Genomic DNA, 23860 nt, shown 5'->3' with positions numbered 1-23860 from the left:
GGGTAAAAATCCGGGGGTAAAAATCCGGGGGGTAAAATTCCGGGGGTAAAATTCCAGGGGTAAAATCCGGGCCGTACACTCTTGGTTTTTGTCTTTTGATGTGTTTTGATTAAATTCACAACCGTGCAAATATGAGTTTAATTCTGCGTTTAATCCATCGAGCTGATGTCGCGAAACTCTAAAGTTCGCGGCCGGAATTTTACCCCCTGGTTTGTGACGTCACGTTTGCCCAGGGGGTAAAATTCCAGGGGGATAAAAATCCGCTACCCCGGCTATTAATTAACAGCTGTGTCTAAGGAATGTCGGCCTTAGTCACTAACAAGACTACAAGATCGCGCCACTCATCCTACACTCATCTCCATTCATACTTGGCTTAAAATACCTACTTTGTATGGTCGCCATTTCATCGAAAAGTATTAAAGTATTAAAGTAAACAATTGTTTTACGTTATTTTGCATTTATTGGTCAAACCTCTTCAAAAACGACATAGAATTGGCAATATTATTTGAAATCACTCATATAAAACTAAAAAAAAAAACAATTACTGTATTAGGCAAAGTCTTTAGAAAATCTGTTATGAGGAAAAATCAAGAAAAACTTGGTCGTACTAATCATTTTCTGTTATGGTGCCCACAATTTCCAAAAATGTCAAGAACAGTCCAACAACATCGACATAAACTTGCGCTGCTCCCACAATATAGTCACTGGGTGTAATATGGCTGACACGATGGCCTCCCATTACAGATTTTATATCATGCAAGAGAAAAGCCGAAAATAGTGCAACCAATATGCCTGGGTATAAAAAAGTTGCGAAAGGATAATTTCCAACCACTGCAATGATTATTGCCATCAATACAAATATGACCAAGAATATCCCCATGATTCCCAAAATCGATTTCCATGTGGTAATTTCAAAACGGCAACCGCATGCTAGGATAGCAATCAAGAAGGTGACAACAACAGTCAATATAAAGGTGTAAAAAACCACAACAGTTTCAAACCACACGGTACAACAGGCACAGGTGCCAGCCATGCCGATGGTGAGGAACAAAAGTAATACGATGTTGGTTGGGAATTCTTTACGAGTGGTTTCACAACAAACTAACATAAAGTACGGCACAATGAGGACCACCAGAAACACAAATATCACCCAAGAATTGTCCAATACCAACTGCTTTGCTTCGTCCAAGACAACAAAAGGTAATGCACATATCACAGTGAACATCAATTGAAAAGTAATTATGGAAAAGACAATGACTGTGAATCTCGTCCTATTTCCAGGATCACTGAAGTCAGGTTTGTGCTCCTCTTCATAGTACTCAGACAAGAATGAAGCTTTACTTGCACTGGTTTTTAAAGTCGGCTTGCTCTTTTTTCCACTTTTTCTATCTTCTGGAATTGAAAATTTTGCAATAGTTTCAGGATCCGACATCTTAAAAAAGTTTCTTGTAAAGATAAAAGTGGATTAGTTTTGGAACAAACTATTGGCAATATTAGAAACACAAAAATATTGACGTTATAACATTTTCTGGTATAAAATGTATTTAAATGTCATATGTAAAATAAATACAATAAAACAGCAGCTGTATTATTGTTTTCACTAAATAACCATCTATCTTATGTTGAAATAACCTGAAATTAGTTTTTTGCTATTAAAAGTTTCAATCATGTATTTATTTGAGGAAAAGCAGTTTGATAGTGCAAGCGCTGCATTGGATAAGTATATCCAACAGTGGGAACAAAATAATGGTTACATCACAACTCCAAATTTCACTGTGCAAGACAATCGTGATATAAAAAAAGCAGTTCATACAATATGGAACAGCCTAGCTGTCCAAGAAGTTGGGGAAGGATACCAATTTATTAAGAAATCCAAACACACTACTTCAAGTCTTAACAAAGATTTTTCTCCAATAATTTCGAAGGCGTCTGATTTTGGGATATAATGATAAAAAGATTGTTCTTTGAAAATTAATAAAAGTCTTACAATTATAGGCTATTCAATATTTGTTCATATTATGCTAGGTAAAAATTCTGTTGAACATTGAATGTCAAAGAATTGCAGCTGTAAGAGCCATAAGATCTCAGAAGCAAGACAAACTGGTTTATTGTTAATGTTTTTCCAAATAGTAATTCTCATTCAAGATCAATATTATTTGTCAACCATTTATAATTTTGAAACGGAATACAAATAAAAATGTGGTATAAAGTTGTGGATGTACTCACTGAGGTAAATTATTTGCAATCACAATTTGGCACTGCAGTATAACATTACAAAAAATATAAAGTATCACTTTTGCAATTAAATTACCATAAAGGGTTGAAAAATACCCCCTCTAGCAAAAACTCCAGACTAAACAAATTTCCATGTACCTGATTGAAATTTGTATTAAAATTTAATCATTTATGTGTGCAATATAATAAAAGTTGGTTTTATTCTCTATTTAAATAGCTTTAGGTTTTATAAGTACTTAGGTTTGCTGTGACAGCAAAATAAATTTAAAAGTGTCTCTTAGTTGTTTCTTAGTGAAATGTTAAAAGCTTAGTACATATAAAGTAATTAAACTTGCCAAATTTGATAAGTATAAATCTATAAACAATCAAACTAGAATGTTTACGTATTCTTAAATTAGAATAACAATACTAATAGTTGGTTCATCAAAATGTTTAGACGTTGGCCCTTGGTTGGCAAATGATGGGTTGGCCCAACGTAGGCAAGATAGCCAATACATACTGTTGGCCAACCGTGGGAGACAGTCGTTGGGCCAACCAATCCCCAACCATTTCTGTTGATAGGGAAATATCATTTAAAAAAATGTTAGTTATAGTTAGGCTATTTAGGGTATGGTTATCTAGAGTGTGGGGGGTTCTCCCTGGAACCTTTAATTGAGTTAAGGGTGTCGCCACCTTTGGTGGATAAGTTATCCGGGTGGGTCCCACTTCTATACCTGCCTCCTTTTGGGAAACCCTGATGGCCTGGCAGTGATGGGCTAGATGGCTAGATGGCTAGATGGGCAAACAAAGTAGATAGGGTGCTGGGATCAAGTCCGCTAGGGGTATCTGGGGATCTTTCGCCCTGTTTATCCCTGGTTTCCCAGTAATGGGTTGGCCTCAATCGGGTAGTGGTGGAAATGGGTGGTTGGGGTTCCCCTGTCAGCTTGCTGACGGTCCCCTTCCTCCTGGCTTTGATGGCGGGTTTCGGCCTGTCAGGGATTAGATAGGTCCCGAGTGTTGCTTGCACTGTGTTTATTTATTTATTTTATTTATTTATTTATTCACTACATGTCATTACATCATTTGACAGGACATAAAGTCATATACAGGATAATACTAACAATAAGAAATAACAAAAATGTCTTACTAAATTATTAATCTAACTTAACATCCCTATTTAATTAACATTCGATAGAAAAAACCTTTTTTTGTTTATAACCAGGTCTTCAGGGTGGATCTGAACTGTGTATTACTATCAATATTTTTTATGCGAAGTGGTAACTTATTGTAAACTTGTGGGCCTATATATTGGGGAGATAAATGAAATTTCTCTAATCTATGGGTTTCAGGCTTAATATAACTCTTAAATCTAGTGTGATGGGAATGAATGGGTTGGTTCATGAATGAGGAGAGATTGTCTTTAACCCAATTTGAAATTTCTAAAATATAGTGATCATAAAATGTTAAAACTGAAAATGTTTGAAAAAGACTTTTACAAGGAGTTCTACGAGGAACTCGCCCAATAATTCTAATTGCTTTTTGTTGAAGTTTGAACATTTTGTTGGAGTGGCATGAGTTTCCCCAAACCAGAATACCATATGTCATTATTGAAGAAAAATAAGCATGATAAACTATAAGCTGAGTCTTCAAGTCAACAGCTTGTCTGATTGCACGAAGAGAGAAAATACAGCGGTTTAATCGTTTGATCAAATTAACAACTTGTGATTTCCAGTTAAGATTTTCATTGACAGTTATACCAAAAAAATTCACATTTTGCTGCAGTGGCATTTTAGATTTTGATGTTGTAATTTTACCTGTTTTATATTGATTATTATTAGAACTAAACTCTATAAGCTGAGTTTTATCATCATTCATAACCAACCCATTCACCTGGAACCAGTCTCTGAGCGCTTGCACCTCCCTGTCGAGTGTGTGTCGCAGGGAGTCGATACTGGGTGCCGTACATAGCACCATTGTATCGTCTGCATACTGAAAGAGTTCCATATTGGAGACTTGAGGTAGGTCATTAACATAGATTATGAACATACTAGGGCCCAGTATCGACCCCTGAGGCACACTACATGGTACTTTCCCCCAAGTTGAATAAACAGTTTCATTATTTTTTGTTAATTTAGTTCTCTGAAACCGATTGGAAAGATAAGAAGAAAATAAATTAATTTCTTTGCCTTTAATACCAATTTTTTAAAATTTACCAATGAGGATGTCGTGATCAACGCAATCAAACGCCCGGGACAGGTCACAGAGAACACCAGCTGCTCTCTGAGATCCATCCAGAGCCTGTGTGATGCAGTTAACCATTCTTGCCATTGATGTTTGACAACTGTGCCCTTTTCGGAAACCAAATTGAGTATTGTTTAAGATGTTGTTACTTTCTAAAAAAGATCTTAATTGAATATCAATAGCTTTTTCAAATATTTTGGAAAAACATGGAAGTAATGGGATAGGACGATAATTGATGATAATTGTTGCGTTCAGGGCATTCCATTATGGTCCTTCAGGGTTTCGGCCTTGGTAACCCTCTTTCCGAAGGGTTGCTTTGGCAGCTGGTGAGCTTGATGACCTTAAGTCATCCACCCATGGTGTGTTCAAGGTAGGTGCGCAAGCTCCAGCCGACACTATGGGGCCCGGGTTATGTTTAATTATGGGTACCGGGTGGTCGTTGGGGGGCCTTGGCTCCTTTGACAAATAATAATAATAATAATAATAATAATAATAATAGTAAGGTTATTTGAGTTAGTGCTTGTCCCAGACAGGCAGGTCAATCATGTCTTTACCCACGGAACTGCTGGGTGGTGCTATACTAGTGTTCAGTCTGTTCACTGCCATTCATATCCCTTCCGCTAATACACAAAGTTCTTCAACTACAGTTGAGTCTGAGTTATATGTATGGGCATGTTTCAGCTAGGCATGTCAATCATGTCTTTACCCACGGAACTGCTGGGTGGTGCTATACTAGTGTTGCTGGTCTGTATGTTCACCATCAGTCATGCCTTCCGCTACTACACAAAGTTCTTCATCTTCATCACCCTCAGTCTAATATCCGGTACAATATTCATGCCAATCATGTTCCTAAGACCGAGGGATTACAGGAACGCATTGTGAGTAAAGAAATAGTGGGTGAGCTTATTTTTTTCATTTAATTTAGATATTGATTGAGTAGGGTAGTTAAGTAAATTCTCATAGACATTTAGTAGCATTGGCCCTCACTTCCTTGCCCTACACACCCTTCTACAGCAAGCATTATTTGAGCAAAAAATAAATTTTTTTAAATTTTTATGTTCTATTATAGGTACCTACCTACAGTAAAGGGTCCATAAGAGAGATGAATTAAAAACACTTTTATGTTCAGGCGTATCGTATTTAATTTGTTAACACGAGTACAAACATCAGGTACACTACACATTTGAGATTTTTTTTAAATATGTGATTGGCTTTTGAACTGCTGTAGTGGTTAGTTTTTTTACAAGTCCTTAATTCAGTTTTAGATGGTATAAAAATTTAATTTCTTACTAAAGACAAATTTGGATTATTGATAGTCCGGATTTTGGTTTACAAAATCAATAATATATAATAATAATAATATATATATATATATATTGACGTTCTACTGCACAGCAATGAAATACTTTTTCACTCTTAAAGAATTAAAGTGTTGGGTATACTTGCACCTGACAAATGGAAGCCTTTGATTATGTGTTAGTGATTTTTGAAATTCAATGTTAATTTTTTTATGCTGATTACCTGATAAATTATTCATATCTCAAGAACTCTCCGGATAAGGGATTTAAAAAAACATGACTGAATCCTTTATTAAACAGTAAATTGACTTCCATGTTGATGTTGATTCAAGTTGATTTGTTGACCTCAAAAACAAAGATGCAGAGTTAAAAAATTTGAAATTTCTAACTCAACAGATTGCCAGCGTGGGGAGCAAGACAGATTTCTAAACTGCTTGGAATCAAGTGGGAAATGAAGGGAAACGAGAACATAGTACAAGACTCTGGTTGTGTAATTGTTATCAATCATCAGAGCGGACTGGATCTGTTGGGTGAGTGTCTAAACTATGATTTCTGTCCCTAAACTAAGGTCTCCAACAAGACCCAAGCGAGCTAGTTCAAATCCAGCACCGGTATCTGGTTCTGTTCGTGACCACTTCTCAACTTCCTTCATCTCTTACGAACATTTTCTACATCCAATCATTTTTCATCACATTGGAAGACTATTGAGGATGGACTGCATTAGGGGTTGGGGTTGATACTTATACAACACGGAAATTTTATCTTGCTTGCTTGGCTGAGACGGAAACTTTATATACAACCTTCGAGTTTTAAGATTTCTTTTTATAACTGACATCTTTATAGTGACTCTTATAAATCTTAAAACGGCTAAGTTTTTCTAGATATCAAGCTGTAAAAATATATAGTTATATAGGTTTAATTTATTAAACCTTTTGACATATCTTGTACTTTTAGCGAATTTCCCTATAGGGAAGTAGCTATTACCGTAGGTCTCATGGTAAGACTTAGGCCCGGGACCGATTTACTTTTTCATTTTAATGTCCCCAGAGGCCAAAAACACCATTCGTTCAAATTTTTATATAGATTTATATATATATATATGTGTCCGTGAACACGATAACTTGAGTAATTTTTATCCGATTTTGATGAAATTTGGTTTGAAGGTGTAAGGCGGGATAAACTTGAATGAGTTCGCGATCCAGCATGATCGGTCCATGGGAACAGGGTTTTATGGGGGGTTTTATGGGGTAAAAATTGGGTTTTCTCACTTTTTACCCTCATAACACAAAATTTCCCAATTTTTATATAAACCTTCTTAAAGAGCTTAAAAAAACAAACAATTCAGTATATCAAAGTGTTTTTGTACGGTTATTGGTTACGGAGAAAACTAAAAAAATTTTAAATTTAAAATTCCCATGTTATTCTTATGGAGAATATTGTAAAATGTTGTAGTTTGCTTGTTTATGGATATATTTTGATCAAACTTGGCAAATTTATTTATTTTATAGTAAGCTATCAATATTTTACTAAAAACACACTACTTTATTAGTTTCCTTGTAGCAGCAAACCTAGGTACTCGTTAAACCTAATGTTATTTAAATAGATCAATTGAAAATCAATTCGGCCAAATGGAAATTCGCTTAGACGGCAGGTTTGCTGCGGCGGGGGTATTTAAATTTTTGTTTAGCCTATCTTCTAAAAACACCAAATCAGATTACGATCCAATTTCGTCTCATGCATAGCAGTGAGTAATCTGACAAGTACAAGCTATTTCACTACAGTATCATATGTTATATTCATGTGATTAAACAAAGGGATGGCTCAAAGGGAAAGTTGTTGATATTGATAAAACAGAATCTTACTAATATTATAAATCTGAAAGTTTGTGAGTTTGTGTGTATGTTTGTGTGTATGTTTGTGTGTGTGTTTGTTGCTCAATCACACATAAACTACTGGACGGATTGGGCTGAAATTTGGCATGATGATAGCTCACATTCCCGATTAACATTAAAGCATATTCTTATCTCAAAAACCCTTTCGGGCTCCGCCCCAGTGGCTCTGTAGTTCCCCATGTTAATCTTATGATTTTTCATATTTAAAAGGAATTAATGAATCTTAACAGCTGTTTCAATTAAATAAGTTGGTTCTGTTCTATGATGTGCAATAGCATAAAAGTTACAAGGATTACCAAGAGGGTGCAGCACTATTAATTTTTTTTTTAATTTATGACAACAGCTAATTTCCAACCAAAAGGTGAGTGAGCGTAGCGAACGAACTTCAACCTGGAGGCGAGTTAGCGTAGCGAACGAGCTAACCTGAAGGCAAGTGAGCGCAGCGAACGAGCTCCAACCTAAAGGTGAGTGAGCGTAGCGAACGAACATCAACCAGGACGTGAATGAGCCATGCGAATACTTATGAAGTTAAACGGGGCGAAGCCCGCGGGTACAGCTAGTGATTTTATGTTTTATTCAAGTCATATAAAGTTTTAATTTGATCCTTTTCCAGTGTTGGCAGAACTATGGCCAGTGGTGGGGAGGTGTACGGTGATATCTAAGAAAGAGTTGTTCTACCTTTGGCCATTTGGCTTGGCTGCATGGCTCTGGGGAACGATCTTCATCGACCGGTTGAACAACGAGCAAGCACAAGCTACAATAAACCAGACAGGCGAACACGTACGGTCCAAACAGGTGGAAATACAGTGTCAATATTCTAATTTCCATAGAGGTTTTAAAGGGGGGTTTTTAACTTGTTAGGTGCAGAGTAAGGGGTATACAAATTTCTCTTTATAGCCTATCTTGTTGTTTATAGATCCACACATGTATCTGTAAATTAGCACAAGTGTTCTTCACTACAACTTTTTTTAAGGACGTTACAAAAGAAGAATATCCGCGGAAACTGGGGTCTCTATCTCAACCCAGTACAGAGTAGTGGTCATTCAAAAATGCATCAAAAATAATTTATGTGTTTTCTATCAAGTCGATGAAGATTTTAAATGACCAGCACCATTTTCTACCTGGTTGAGATGGAAACCTCTAGTTTTCGCTAATATTTATTTCAAATAATGGCCTATAAAATTAAGTGTTAATGTGGGCAATATATAGGTGTGCAGTAATTACTTTTCCTGGTGTAACCTATTGAAAAGTAAAGAGGGGGTATCCTTTAGGCCTGAGCAGGGGTGCCCAGAGGGGGCAGGCTGTGGCGCGTTTGCGCCACATGAATTTTTGGGGGGGACTTTTTTTGGGGGCTTTTGGGGGGGGGGCATTTTTTTGCTAGCTATCATAATGAATGTATAATTTTGTATAAGCAGCCTGAAAAGTGTTTCTAAGTAGTTCACTATCAACACCAACAACATTTTGCCATTCGTAAGATTGCTTCTAAGAATTGTAAAAACAAAAACACACCTTGTCAGGCAATCCTTAATATTTTAGTGTCGAATTTTACTTGATACATATGTTTTGGTGGTTCTTAAACTCATCCATTATCGTCAGGCTTACATAAAGATCCACTTCTGGAGGTGTCGTAAGAATACGTTACAAACATTTAATACAAAACACGAAACGATTACAGATATGCAGGGCCGGTTTAACCCATACGCGAACTACGCGGCCGCATATGGCGCCACGATAAAGTGGCGCCATGGCACAAACGGAACATTTTTTTTTACGTGAACAACGTAATTTTGTTTATTTTTGCTCAGAGTTCAAGTATTCAAAGCACCACACAATAAAGGCCTTTATTGTGTTTGTACCAACAGCACTTGAGAAATTAGTATATTTGTACAGCACTACAAATCAAGGACTCAATGCCATTTGCAGCTTCGATTTGATAGAAGTGAGCTGACGCTCTGCAGTCGGCAGCGTCAGCGCCAGCGCGGCACCTGTGGGTTTCATTTCACAACTCACTCATGCTCGAGATAAGCAAGCGCGCAGCGCCACTTGTCACAACAAGAAACTTCCCCTTTCTTTCACTCCTTTCTGCCTCTGATCCTAGAGCAGAGCATTACGTTGTATTGCACTCTTTTGTAGGCCTATACCGTATCGGTATCGTATTGGCATTGTTTTGATGATTCATGATTGTTGATAAGCGAATTATTACGAGTGTTTTAAGTTTAATTTATAATTAGCGCATTAAATAAGAAGAAAGTATAAACCGAATGAATGAGTAAAGCATCTTGCGAGCCGATACTATGAAAACATTGGCAAAAAAAAAAAGAAACCGTCTGGCACTTTTATTATAGAAAGCGTAAGGCGAATTTTGAAGAGGTAGAAAAAAGCCAAATCAATGAGTAGATTTTTGTAGAAATCATCTGGTGGCGAGTCCAGTCAGCCCAAAGAAGTCACGATAGAAGACGGCAATGACGTAGGTATTTATTTATTTATTTTCCAAGGAAAGACAAGCAGCTGATCACAAACGGCAAACATTACGTCATTGTCGTCTTCTATCGTGACGTCATGCTTGACGAGCATTACGGCCTGTTTTTTTTAGTGTGTCCTTGGTTTTGCTATAGTTTATATGATGAGTAAAAGTGTATAAATGTCACATTTCTGCGAATAATAAACAGTCTTTTATTGCAAGTTAGTATTCTTCTTAAAGTTCTTCCCAAAGTTATTGGGAAAAAATTCACAAATACGGTTAAGTTATGTTTATGGGTTTAAGGGGGGGGGGGAATTCTAAGTGGCGCTGATTCGGGTGTTCGCTTAAATTCCTAGAACCGGCCCTGCAGATATGCCTATCAATTCACGCGAGTACATTGCCGTCGGCAGGACGGGAAGTAAAAGTAAACTGAATCAGGTTCAGGTTATGACGGAAAAGGACTGACGTGGTCTCTAGCTAGATTGTCGTCTGCGTTTTCAACAGCTGATATAGCACTATTGTAATGACTGAGAAGAGTGTTGAAAATATAATGGAATTCATAGTTAATCGAGTGTTTTCACTCAAAAACTGTGTGCTGTCCCTAGATTTATGTATTTATAAATTTCAAACTCTTCAAAAGTATTTAATACATTTCCTTTCGCGCAGTACTGTATAATTTCGAGACCATCATTTATATCCAGCATATAAATTGGTTATTATTGTCAATAATTTTGAATGGAAAACTCGATTATGGATCCCATTACATTTTCAACACTCTCCTCCGTCACTACAATTAGTCCAATATCAGCTTTTGATAGATAACACAGACGACAATCCAGAGACCACGTCTTTCCGTCATAACCTGATTCACCCTGCCCTCGGCAATATACACGCGTGAATTGATAGGCCTATCTGTTATCGTTTCGTGTTTCGTGTTTAATGTTTGTAACATATTCTGACGACACCTCCAGAAGTGGATCCTTTTGTAAGCCTCCGATGGTGGAGTTAAAGAACCGCCAGAACATATGTAGCAAGTAAAATTCGACTCTACCTTACATATATTATTAAGGATTGTCTGACAAGATGCGTTTCTACCATTATTAGTCATAAAAGGCAATCCTGGGGCTATCAAAATGAATTTATTATAAGATTACTTCATCACAAAAACCTTTTATGCTAGTGGCAATTAAGGAATTCTAGGTATTTTGTCCGGCGATTTTTGTAGAAGGAAGCCTAAGAGTGGCGAGCAACAAGTCTGTCCTATTTCGTGACTCTGCCTATAATTTTGAAATAAGTTAGCCTACTTTTTGCCAAAGTATTATTAATGCACTAAAAGCTGTTTGAATTCTTAAGCCCCGTAAAATTAACGCCACCTAATATATTGTACAGTTACAGTACTGTGTTGGAGTAGAGTAATTCACCGAGTATATTGTTGTACGTTTTTAAGACATTTTCTATTGCAATACTGAGTAACTGTTGGCTGATAATACAGATTCTGAATTTTAAATTGAAAAACTTCTAATTCGTCCATTAGTTAGATATAATGATATATTGTTAAATGACGTTTACTATTAAACATTTAATTTTGATTATCAGCAAGTTTGTTTTTCTTTACCTCAACTTTTACTAAATACTTTAAATGCTCGTTTTATGAGGTAAAGGGGAAATTTACAGATAAATTGGCGGGGGAGGGTAGGTTTAAATATACGGCAGTATAAATGGGGGGGGCTACTCCTTTGGCTTGGGGGGGATTGCGCCTCTGGGTTTGGGGGGGATGGGCACCTCTGGGCCTGAGAATACTTTTTCTTAACCCTGTATACAATGAGTGCTGCCTTGCTGCTGTTTCTAGAGGATTAGCTGGTTTAAAAACATTTATGGGGCAGGGGTGTTTGATAGCTTGGATTCAGCTCTACAGTAGAGATTTTTTTATATGTATACAAGTATGTTTATATTTCTTTCAAATAATCAGTTTGTTATCATTTGAACTACTACACCGTAGCTGTAACTTTAGTATTAAGTTTTTTCTTTTTCAAGTGTATTATATGGCGACCAACTAACAGCCATGAGACATACCTATGCAATATGCTCAGTTATATTTAAAGAAATCCTCATAATGTAAATATTTTCTTCTGTTTCAGTTAAAACTGTGCATGTTTCCAGAAGGTACAAGACATCTTGGAGATGAACTCCTGCCTTTCAAAAAGGGTGCCTTTCATGTAGCTATTGCCTCGCAGACTCCAGTTCAACCTGTAGTTGTATCAAAGTACCACTTCCTTGATTCAGAAAAACATATATTTAACACAGGTAGGCCTAACGTATCTGTTAAAGATGGCATATTCAACAGAAGCCAATAGCCTCATTTACATTAGAGCATTGTCAGTGGCTCGATTCAACTACATAGATTTTGATTCAGAAACTGATAGTCAGTTACACCCTATTCCATATGTTCTATCTAGTGCAAGGAAATCTTTAAGATTTGCAGTCATACAATAATAAATGAAAATTTGTTAGGTACGTGCAAATTCTATTCAATTGGGTATGGTATGATATTTAAATAATTCAAAGAAATTTTGTCTTTGTAACATGCACATTTCATTCTTGAACATTGAATATTTTAATCCTTCAATATTTTTAGAGCTGAAATGTTTCCTTTCACAAAATTTATTTTTAAGTCGTCCCACATTCATTGGAGCTTAAACAAGAATTTAACTTAAATCAAAATTCTGCTTGTATGGTAACAGTAATCACCAGTGGAGGTAAATGAATCAGAGGGTACTGGCTCTCGACCATTTGGTGAATCTTATTCCTTGCAATGGTAGCAAAATCAACATTCCTGAGATTATATTGCTGCCACTGTTTTATACACTTTACCAAATTTAATTTTGTGCTCCTAAATATATACTATTGTCAAGATTAACTTTCACTATTTTTTATCTTTGAACACTCAAATGGCAACCGGAATGTCAATATTTCTGATAGAAGACGGCAACAATCAATCACTAAATGTTTAATGTTAACCTTTACTGTATGGTAATGGTTCAGTCAAGGTTGTATTAATCCATTACCAATCAATGATGCCTAAAACCAATGTCTACACTTAAAAGTGCCTTCCCGGAACGAGTCTATCCTAAAGCTAGATAATGCAATTATTATCTAAAAGTTGTCATACTGCTTCCATTTTTGGAAACGTTAGGAATGTTTAGGGGTAGAATATATGTGAATTAATTTAATGGTATAATCTGATGGTTGAAAGTCAAACAGGATAAAAATTTAAAAAAATAAAACTGTAGGGAGAGAGCATTTATTGAATATTAGGTTACGGTATTGAGGGGAGCGTATGGTTTACCCTCTTGTCCTTATTAAAATCCATATCGTTACTTTAATGCCAGTTCAGATCCTTTTGCTAATTGTGAAGTCATTAGTCAAATTAACCTTTAAACTCTACTTTGCATATAACGAATCATTATGTGGAGGCGTGTTGATTCATATTTTTCAATTAAGTGATATTGAAACTAAATTGTCAACCACTTCAAGCTATGCAAATAAAGCTTTACGCTAGCATATATTTGTCTAAAATCATTTGTTTGTTTCCAGGACGTTGTGTTATCAAAATTCTACCTCCTATACCAACAGAAGGTTTGACAAAGGTTGATATTGACTCTCTGGTGTCGAAAACTCGGGCGTTGATGTCAGAAGAGTTCAAGAAACTCTCTGCCGAAGTTCTGACAGAAGAGCGTAAATGATGGACATTCAGACTTAAGTTTATAGATAAAAACTTATCTTCATCATGACTTATGATTGAAAGCCGGGCAGTATTTAATGCTAAATGGAAATTTAATTTCCTGAGGTCGTTAATTGATTTTAATTGTATTTTAAGACATTAAAATAGTTAAACTTAAAAGTTTGCTGCATTTGGTCACAGAGAATGTGCAATGAAGGGAAATTCTCCTTTTATGAAAATGGCCCATGTAGCACAGATGGTTGGGCCAACGTTGGTAAATTGTGGAGCCACACAGTTGGCCAACGGTAGAAATGTCACCTCTTTAAACTGTTTTCCAGCCAACCTTTGTCCAACAATGGCCCAACCAAAATTATTTCACACAAAATAATAAAGATTTAGTACGAAAAGCATAATTTTTAGTTGAGTAAATTGATTAAATAGTTCATAAAAACAAATTTTGAAAAAAAGCTGGAACAAAATTTTATGGCCCAGACGGGTCTCGAACCCGGGTCCTTCGACTTATAAGCCTTTTACCTTACCACTGAGCTATCTGTGATTGTTGATATAGAGAGTTTTCAAGTGGTGAAAGAGTAGCCGACAGTTGCAATGGTCGCAATACATCAAACATTTTTGATACTACACAGTATAATATGATTCTGTTAATCTGTTAAGGCATCATAAGTAGTTATTTTTTTTGGAGTTAGAGAGGATACTGGTATTTGAATATAGATTAATTAATTACCGTTAGATTATTAATGCTATTATAATTGACTGTTATATGATTAATTACTCTTTCCCCTTAAATTGTTGCAAATAAGTTAAAGAATATTAATTTAAAAAATATTTGCATTATTATAATTATTAAAATTCATCGTTGTAGCCCCGGAACTGTAATATATAAAATATCTGGTTTTACAATACCTTTATCAGTTCCAAAAACTTTTGGAAACTTTTGGAACTGATAAAGGTATTGTAAAACCAGATATTTTATTATAATTATGTTGTGAAAGCTAGACCCAGAGAATGAACGTCGTGTAAACTCAACTATGGACCATCGTTGGTCCAACAAAAGTATCTTTTGTTGGTCCAACGGAGTGAAAAACGGTTGGACAACGGTTGGCTTGATTTATGATACCCAACAATGCATATTAATGTATTTCATTAACAATGAACCGATGTTGGTCCACAGTTGTAAATATTGGTTGGCCCAACTACGAGATATACAGTTGGACAACGGTTGGTTGGTTGTGGAAGCTCCAACCAACCATCGACCAACTGTCCCACAGTTGGCCAACGTTGGCCCAACCATCTGTGCTACATGGGGGATGTAAGGTGTGAACCTCTAACTGTGATAACAGTCAACACTCAAATTTTTCCTCTCGCAAAAGAGTATGTGATTTGCCTGGAAATCTTGAAAATTAATCCTCTGATCACCTGTAAAAAAACGATATCTGCTGAGAAAAAACGTCTAATTTTCTAACTTTTTATTGAATAAAAGTATGATTATTGCTTTAAACTCCACATAACCTCACCCACTAACTGCTAGTTTTTTCTACATAAAATAAGCCACCATTTTAATCACTCCTTCTTAATTAAACTGTAGGATAACAAATGTATTATTATTAACCCATAAACATGATGAGCCATACAGCAAAAGCTATTTAATTGGCATTGCAAGACCTACCAACCCCACATGTGGCATTCATCGAGCGCCTAGCAGCTACTTGCCAAATCATGACCAATAAGAATGGGTGTTCGCTTACTCGTCATTTGGACAATGTTAGATCTAATCGTCGCTTGCTCCGTTTCGATCTTTTCCACACACCACAGCAACCAATAGACTGCTCAGAAAGTGCAAATGTGTGGGCACCTCTGCTCGGAAATCGGTGTGAGTACAATAGTTTGCTACTTGTCAAATATTCGGCGCACTTGAATGTCTAATGTGCTAAACTCTAGATTGAAGTATATTAAGAACAGCTGATTATCTCTGGAATACTCTTGTTTGTCTAGTAAATAAATTTTGAGATTTTTATTCTGAGAGCCCCATGATTTCAGATACCTAGTAATTTTGTCAAAATGTATAGAATTTAATTTCTAGTCTTGTAAATAAATAGGTTAATCTCAGTGGACAGCGATTTTACCTGTACAAACTATAAGTAGCCTAATATGAGTTACATATAAGTTAATAGGATTTGTTGATAATTAATATATTTGTATGTTGTGATACTTTTTTACCAAGTACGTGACTTAACAGAATAGCTTTGATTATTTAAGGTGTGTGTTCATTGTAAGAGAATGAATCCAGAGGTTTTCTCAATCTATGTTATCAACTTTGTACTGTTTAGATAATTATATATTTGTGAAAAGTAAGTTGTTTAATCCTTTACCCCCTGACTTTTTTACCTTTGTTATATTAACTACTTACGTGGTTTACTTACCCATTTTCATTTTTTAAATGTAAACTTAATAAATTTGTTCCCTAAATGTCTTACCTTGCAATCCTAATTGGTGAAAATGTGATGTTATACTAAGCAAACTACACAACACAAACATACATACAACCTTTTTGGCCGTATACACTGGCCATCACAGTACCAAAAAGTATTGCTTTTCCAAGACAGACAGTTTTTGGTAGGAAAGCTGAACAGATATAAAAAGACAGTTTGAATTTGAGCTTGGGACAGAGATGTCAGAAAAGAAAACAATCAACACATATATTAGTTTGGCGTGTTTTGCAGATCACCTAGTTCACCTGTCTGTTTGATGGGATGATGCATATCTAAAATTAAAGATTATGGCTCAAGTGAAATTAAGCAGGCTGGGTGGACTCTTTGGGAATTGCTCATCTGTTCAGGCATTTTCATCCTTTTATCTACCCTTACTTTGAGTGTGTGTCCAATAAAAAAATGTATAATGAGAACATATGGCTATATATGGATATATAAGGATATTTTGTGTTTTATAATGGGGATAGTATAACATTATGCATGGTTAAATCATTAAGTAGTCCCTGGAGCCAAAAGGATTTCTAAGGTTTCAATTAATATTGCAAGCTCCAAGCGGGGATTTGTAACTTGCTAGCTACATATACGAGAGATACTGCTTTCATAACAGTTAATTAGAGGCAATTGTTCTTTTCACACTAACAATGAACCCCAGTTTGACACAGGACAAGGTTGTCAGTGATTTGATAGTCTAAACAGGACTTTCCTTGTTTCCGAATGAATAATTTAAAGTTAGTCTTTTATGCTAGAATGGTTTTAAAAATGTTATTAAACCTCCATGTGTCAGTACCTTATCATTTGTATAGTAGGGGCTGTTTTGGTTTGTAAACCTAAAGATTAAACTACTGGATACTCAAACTAATATGTTCTTGGACTGTGGATCCATAAAAATAAAGTAAACACAATATGTTTAAGCATTTTCAACTTGCGGTAATCTCTATTGGCTAGCATCTTGATGTGCGAACAATGCCTGGTACATCCACAAAAATTTGACAGGTTTTATTTCCTTCCCAGGTTTTTCTGGACGCGGAAGAGGAGTGCGAAGGGCGGAAAACACGCTCCGCTTTTAAGAAAAAAGTAACATTTAATTACCAAAGACAAGAGGACTCCGCTCTCCGTGTTTCTCTCTCCGCGCCCCGCTTCTGGCCTAGGAAAACCCAGCTTTAAAACTCCTTTATGGAATGCCACAAATATTGAAAACAAACAATAGTTGTTTGTGTAACTAGTGGGCGAACGAGAGAAATGTTTAGAAATGGAAAGTTTCTCGAGTGCATCAAAGTCAGTTTTCACTTGTGTTATACACTATATTTTTCCTACAGTTACTATAAATCATATAAATAATTTGTCTTTCTAACACTGTGCAACACGTTTTTAGTTTAGGTTAAATCCAAACATTGAACGTTGAACGAAATGGGAAACGCTGCACCAGCTGATCGTAGTCGTAATAGTGTTGCCAACCTATTCCCAAGCGTACACGGATAACGTGCATAGTAAAAGCACGCTATGTTTTGTGTTGTTTGGTTAGAATACTGGTGTGCGACAAAGTAAAAAGTGTGCGTCAAAGTAACTAAATGCAGCAATTAGCAGCTTTCTGTACAATAATCAGTGCAAGGAAGTCCACATTGTCGGGTGACTGTAGGAAAACACATAATGGTATGTTTTTTATAAAATTTGTAATATGAAAAAAGTTATGAAATAAAGTAAAACTGATATATATTTATTAGGTAATATTTATTGCATTATTAGGGTCTATAACCAATTTTAAATCATTAAAATAAGGAGGTTTATAAACTTTTTGTCTTTGTTTCAAGATGCTCATTTGTACCTCACTATTCTTTGGTATTTCTTGAACAGCATTTTCATTACTTTCTATTTCAAAGTTCATACTACCTACATTACTTTCTCTGCTGGATTGAGATTTTTTACAGCATTTATCGGAGTTGCCTTCTTTATTAGTTTCCTCTTCTGTGTGTTCTGAATGTCGCTGGTTCAAATCTAGTTTGTTAATATTTTCTGCACCAGGGACTTCTATTTCATATCCCCCCGGTTTAATCAGTCCTTTTGAATATGTTCTTGAAAAAGGATTTTTAATTTTCAAAACAGGAGCAGTGGTAGGAATTTCAGAATCATCTAATAATACATCATTCTCTTTTGCATTGTACCTACTGGGGTTTTTTGTGTTTCTCAAAATCTGTATGACGATTTCCCTCTGCCCTGATGGAGTATGATTCTCATTACATTTTTCTATCTTCATAATGTGTTTATGAAATCCGCTCAGGTTTTCCTGTTCATTGATTTCTGAAGAATGTTCCTTGATCATAGACTTATAGCGATCATCAAGTGTTGGGTTTACATTTTCAGAATCCTTCATTTTTCTCTCTGAAGATGTTTTAGTTTCATCTTTCCTAATTAAATCATTATTTAAGAAAGAACTTGAGGGTCCATAAACATAGTTTATTACTGGTGCTACTCGGTTAATTTGTATCTCGTCATCATTGAGAAATTCTTTCATATTTGGCTTTCTTGTTATCCATTTTGTGGTTTGGGCAGATCCATCCTCAACTCCGCCGTTCCAAAGAGTAATGCAAGAATCTTTGTTTGAAAAGTCATTTTCATTTTGAGGCATTGTTGACTTTTCTTCTTTGCTCATAAATGTTGTCAAGGAGTTACTACTGGGCAGAGGTTTCCTGGTTGTTAAATTGGTTTTTAGGTGGGATATAGTTGAGGGCTTAACCCCCTCATTTTTAAATTTTGTAATAGGTGAACTGTTTAGAACTAAATCATCTCCAAATCCATAGCTACCAGGTCTTTTTGTTGATGGTGTAGTGTATGGTTTGGAAGCAGTATGATGATTAATAGAGCTTTTCAATACAGTTTCCATTTCTTTCAGTACAACTTCAGATTGTTTTGGAGCAGTTGTGCTGGTGAGTAAAGAGCTCTTCTTGGTGTAATTTTTATCTTTAACTTTGCTTACAATATCAGGCTGAGGTGTAATTGTTTGATCCACTAATAAATGTGAGCTGCTGCTGTGACTTCTACCATCACTTTCGTTTGATGTACTCGTCACATGCATGACAGCTTTAGGCTTTGTGGTAGACTGATTTCCTGGAAACTCCTGATATTCATCACCATCAGCATCTAACTCCTCATTTTGAGTATTATTACTTGATGTAGATTCACAGACTTTCTTAAACTTTTCCGATCTATAAGAAGGCATTTGGTTGACAATCAAATTACTTCCAGCTACTCGCACCTGGGCAGAATAAACCCCCTGCTCATTATTCAGCGGTTTCAAGCTTATCATAGGAATTTTATTTCTTATTTTATCATTTACTTGGTAAATCTTCGGTGGCATGTCTCCAAACAGATCTTTTTTTAGCAATACATCTGAAGCATGGAATTTGGCTAATTTTTCATCATGTCTTGTCAACAATTCATCATTTTGATGGTCATTTGAAGAAGAGTTAACGAAGATCGGGATATTCTTGCCATTTGGTATTTCTCTATTATTTGTCAAGAACATTGCGGATTCTAAGAGAGGGAGAACAGCTGTTTCTGTTCCCCCTTCCTCCTGGTCCGACAGTGTATTTGGATCTTTGGTGGTTAAGATTGATAACTGTTTTGATTTTAAATACGACACACAGTCAATCTTTGGTGTCAGGGTAATTTTCATCAACGATTCCTGCATCACAGCTTGTGTTATACTAGTTTCATTACCTACATTTGTAGGTACTGTTTCTTCCACTTTTTCTTGTAAAGGTTCTGTAGTTTCTGTAACATTTTGTGGATCACATATATAAATAATTGAAGTTTTACATATAGGTGAAGCTGACAGCATCTCTTTAGACATTGGTGAAATAGTTGTAATTTGGGATTCATTTCCAGTAGTTACTATATTTTTAATAACATCTGCAGAAACATTCATTGTAAAACCAGTGTTATAAGTACCAAGAGTGGTCTGAGGTACTGTTCCGTTTGTATTCAAAACATAGGGGTCTGTATTTTCAGCATCATTTAAAGGAGTAGTATTTTTTGTTGGTTCTTTACTTTTAATTGAAACAGTGTCGTCCGTTTTACTGTACGAAACATTTCCTTTAATTTCTTTGCCACTTAGTGAGTCAAATGACGTGTTTTGGCTGTTAGTAACACAATCATCTGTATTTATCTTCCTATCGATTAGTAGTGTTGTAATTGCATGCTCATTTCCTAAATTTCCACTTCCATCTGATTGTGTTTCGTCATTCAAATTTGAATTCAAGAAATGTATTAGTTGCTTTTTTAAAACAGCTTCATCGGAGGAAAGACCAGGAAAATCCTCCTTTTGTACTTTTCCTTTGCTGTCAAATTCTCCCTCTTCTGAAGCAACCAGTTCTGCTTGGTTATTAGACAAAAGATCGGATCTTGAGTTGCTCTCCTCTTTTAAGTGTTCTTGTTTTATTTTATTAATCATATCAACCACTTCATTAAAACGATTGTCAAAAGATTTCATATTTGTGTTTGTATTGTTAGAAACTTCTCCCGACTGATGAATTGTCATTCTATCAATTGGTTCTGTTTTGTTATTTGAAAATGGAAATACTTTAGATTCGCTCTTGTAAAAAATGTTTGATGCAGCATTTTTATTGCTGACTGTAAAATGATTAGTTGAAACACTATTATTACCCGTTATACCTGACCCAATCTCCTTTGGCACTTCTACAGGGGTTGCTTCAGAGACTCCCAAGACTTTGAGAACTGCTGGAATACTTTCACGAATTGAATTAGTTGTAGGTTCACCATTAACAGCTCTTAAAAATTTAAAAACGTCATTTATTTCACTTGGGTTTGTATTGCTCTGTTTATTTGCTTGCTTAAAATGCTTTTTATCTGGTTCATAAAAGTTAGCATGGTTTGCACCCTTGCCAATAAGTTCTGCATGTTGTTCCTCTTCATTAGCAGAGCTCCGATATCTCAATAAATTTCCATGGGTTTGGGTGTCAGCTTTAAGGTTCATATTATCTTTTGCGGGACTGTTGATTTGATCTGACTGAGAATTTTGGAGTTGTATAAGGTTTAAGGAATCTTTCAGTAACCTCAATTCAGTGTAATGTTTCGGGTCCTTAAGAAAGAGTTCATTTTTAGAGTAGTTCTGATTTGGGCATTCTTCCATAGTGTTCGGTATATAGCTTTTACTTAGCCCTGACATAGATGTGTTTTGGTTTTGATATGCCTTAGTAGTATGGTTTACAGAATCTAGCCCGAAAACATCTTTTTGATCACTGCGAGTGAATGGGGTGGTTTTTAATGACATACTTCGATCAATACATTCTGTATATTTTATTGATATTCCATCCTTATTTGCTGTCAGATTTGGGGAGGTTGCTTGTTTATGTTGTACATTATAATCCGTAAAGTTTACCCAAGAACTATTTTCACTGTGTAACTCATGGTGATTCCATTTTTCATTCAAGTTTTTGGAAATTGCTCCATTTCCATGATTTTCATCGCTCTTTGACTCATTTAGTGTATTATTTTGACATTCGTTAATAACCAAGTTCAACAGTTGAGTATCCTGGGATAGTATCTGATAGTCAGATTTTACAGCTATCAACATGTCCGTGTCGTTACAAGAGTTGTTTTGTGGTATCATTATTATTGTGAGATTTCCTTTTCCATTACCTTTTGGTTCCGTCCATTTAACACCTGAAAATAAAGTTAATTATCGAATGGCTTTGATGTGTTTAATGCATTAAATAAGTTTTGAAGTCACTATAAACTATTTGAAATATTACCTACTTTTTTACTGGTAAACTCACTAACTCAGAACTATATTGATTTATCTATTCTATTGCTTTATGAGAGATCTCCAATCCAAGGACAGTGTTGTCCTCACCACAGGCCTCAAACATTTTAAACTTAATGGAGGGTACATAGGGCTCTAAACAACCAAATGTATGGATTATGGTTCCATTGAATATTGTTGGCATTTGAACTTTGATCGTTTAGGTGAGAAGTCCCACACTGTAACAACAACTGTGGCCAACTATGTTTAAAAAATAAAAATTGTCCTAAAAAACCAACAACATGGTTTGAATCTAAAATGTTACCTCCTTCGTAAAAATCAGTTTGTTTTAGCACGGGTAACACCATGGAATGTTAGAGAGAAAAGTAGAAAACACTTATTGTGTATGTATCGTTAGATTTGCTTTTAATTGTAGTATTTTTAGAGTTTTTATGCCTATCAAACCATTATTTGTTAGTTACTCTTTTTTTGTTTCCTTTGTTCTTGAGTTGAAGGTTTGTATTTACGCTGTGTACATTTTGCCAGATTGTGAGGCATCTTCAGAGGTCTTCTATCTTTGCATCAGTGACACTAACACAACACTAAACATTGTCAATAATTGTCTAGTTACACAAACAATTTACACTCGTCCAATTATATTTTTGTATGAGTTTTTTTTTTTTTTTTATTGGTGAGCTGGTGCAAGATTAATTGGCCATGCAATTGCATGTATCATGTCTAGAGGGTGAGTACCAGGATGCAAAAAGCTGTGTGGTAGCTAGCCCCCCTGCTGAGATATTGTCTGCACAAAATATTGAGAGTCTGGGGGGTGAAGAATGTTAAAAAGGGTTCAAAAATGAGTCTGGTGGCCCTCTACCATAACATTTTAAAATTAAATCATTTTAGAATGCTAGGCACAAGCCCGGGATTATTTTTCACATTAGGCTAGACCTAGGGGTTCGGCATTATCACTTAGATAAAATCCAATGGTGACTTGGCAGGATTTGAACCCGAGACCTCAGGGACTGAAGTCACATGCTCTAACCACTACACCAGCTCGCTCCCCTAACATATTGCAGTATGTGTAGATATTCCCTGCAATGCACACGAGCTGAGAAAAAATGTTTTTTTTTTTAGATTTTTGCTTGCCTATTAATATGTAGGATAAATAACATGGATGGTTGGATACAAAGTAACAGAACATTAGTAGGTGCTCATTGAGCCTCCATCAGAAGTGACTTCATATTATATATCCAAAAATGAATAATTAGGTACAGTACCTGATGCCTTTATAATAGGAGCGTTCCAAACTTGATGTGAATCACACAGCCACAGATATATTACAAGAAATTTAAACATTTTTAGAAAGAAAAGTACAGTTATAAACAATAAACTACACGAAAACAAACCTGACATAACAGGTTATGTATTTAAGTTTAGTTATTTATTTACAATATTCATATGTTCAAAATATTTATGTTAAAATCAACTTTCCAGTTATGGAATCCGGGATCTTAGATCTATCACCATGATGTAACTTGTGTTTCAAATACCCCCGTCGCAGCAAACCTGCAGACTTAGCGAATTTCCATCTGCCTGATTGGATTTAAACTAAAATGTCCCCTAAAAATATCACATTTATTCCCTATTTAAACAGAATAAGTTTAATGAGTACTTAGGTTTGCTGCAACAGGGAGGGTAAAAAAGTTTTTTTAATGTAAAATATTAAAAGGTACTGTGGTTTAGTAAGAAATTAATGTATTTTCCA

At 35.6% G+C, this 23860-nt stretch overlaps 3 protein-coding genes across 5 annotated transcripts in view; 1 reads left to right on the top strand and 2 right to left on the bottom strand.

Annotated features, from left to right (window-relative positions):
• The window catches only part of LOC128991388 (1-acyl-sn-glycerol-3-phosphate acyltransferase alpha-like), a 38295-nt gene extending 22098 nt beyond the window's left edge, over positions 1–16197 (top strand). For 2 of the 3 annotated variants that reach the window (XM_054414209.1, XM_054414208.1), the window contains exons 2-6: positions 5137–5333; positions 6150–6283; positions 8259–8440; positions 12245–12410; positions 13701–16197. In XM_054414209.1, the coding sequence (XP_054270184.1) occupies positions 5143–5333; positions 6150–6283; positions 8259–8440; positions 12245–12410; positions 13701–13849 (822 nt within the window). In that variant the 5' untranslated portion in view covers positions 5137–5142 and the 3' untranslated portion in view covers positions 13850–16197. The remainder of the gene's footprint in view (positions 1–5136; positions 5334–6149; positions 6284–8258; positions 8441–12244; positions 12411–13700) is intronic. The other variant, XM_054414210.1, reaches the window with a different exon arrangement.
• Positions 453–1510, bottom strand: LOC128991391 (protein lifeguard 3-like). Its single transcript, XM_054414214.1, has one exon. It carries the CDS (start codon positions 1430–1432, stop codon positions 608–610), a length of 825 nt encoding a protein of 274 aa, XP_054270189.1. The 5' UTR covers positions 1433–1510; the 3' UTR covers positions 453–607.
• Positions 16198–18043: 1846 nt separating the features above from the next.
• On the bottom strand, positions 18044–23503 carry LOC128993553 (uncharacterized). Its single transcript, XM_054417522.1, has 2 exons — positions 23373–23503; positions 18044–22013 (listed from the first exon to the last, which is right to left on the bottom strand). The coding sequence occupies exons 1-2, from the start codon at positions 23449–23451 to the stop codon at positions 18052–18054; spliced, it is 4041 nt and encodes a 1346-aa protein (XP_054273497.1). The 5' UTR covers positions 23452–23503; the 3' UTR covers positions 18044–18051.
• Between the last annotated feature and the right edge of the window lie 357 nt (positions 23504–23860).

The sequence above is a fragment of the Macrosteles quadrilineatus genome, unplaced genomic scaffold (assembly GCF_028750875.1).
Source record: "Macrosteles quadrilineatus isolate MER2022 unplaced genomic scaffold, UCM_ALF_1.0 Scaffold_4__1_contigs__length_99947679, whole genome shotgun sequence".
In the NCBI taxonomy this organism is placed as follows: domain Eukaryota; kingdom Metazoa; phylum Arthropoda; class Insecta; order Hemiptera; family Cicadellidae; genus Macrosteles; species Macrosteles quadrilineatus.
Note: the sequence above shows the minus strand (reverse complement) of the source record. Positions and strands in the feature narration are given on the sequence as shown.

Bases quoted from the DNA above. Each gene is read 5' to 3' on its own strand.
- LOC128993553 (XM_054417522.1), bottom strand. From the start codon at position 23,451: ATGTTTAAATTTCTTGTAATATATCTGTGGCTGTGTGATTCACATCAA. The intron at 22,014-23,372 runs GTACTGTACCTA...CTTTATTTTCAG, and splicing joins TCCTATTATAAAGGCATCAG to GTGTTAAATGGACGGAACCA.
- LOC128991391 (XM_054414214.1), bottom strand. From the start codon at position 1,432: ATGTCGGATCCTGAAACTATTGCAAAATTTTCAATTCCAGAAGATAGA.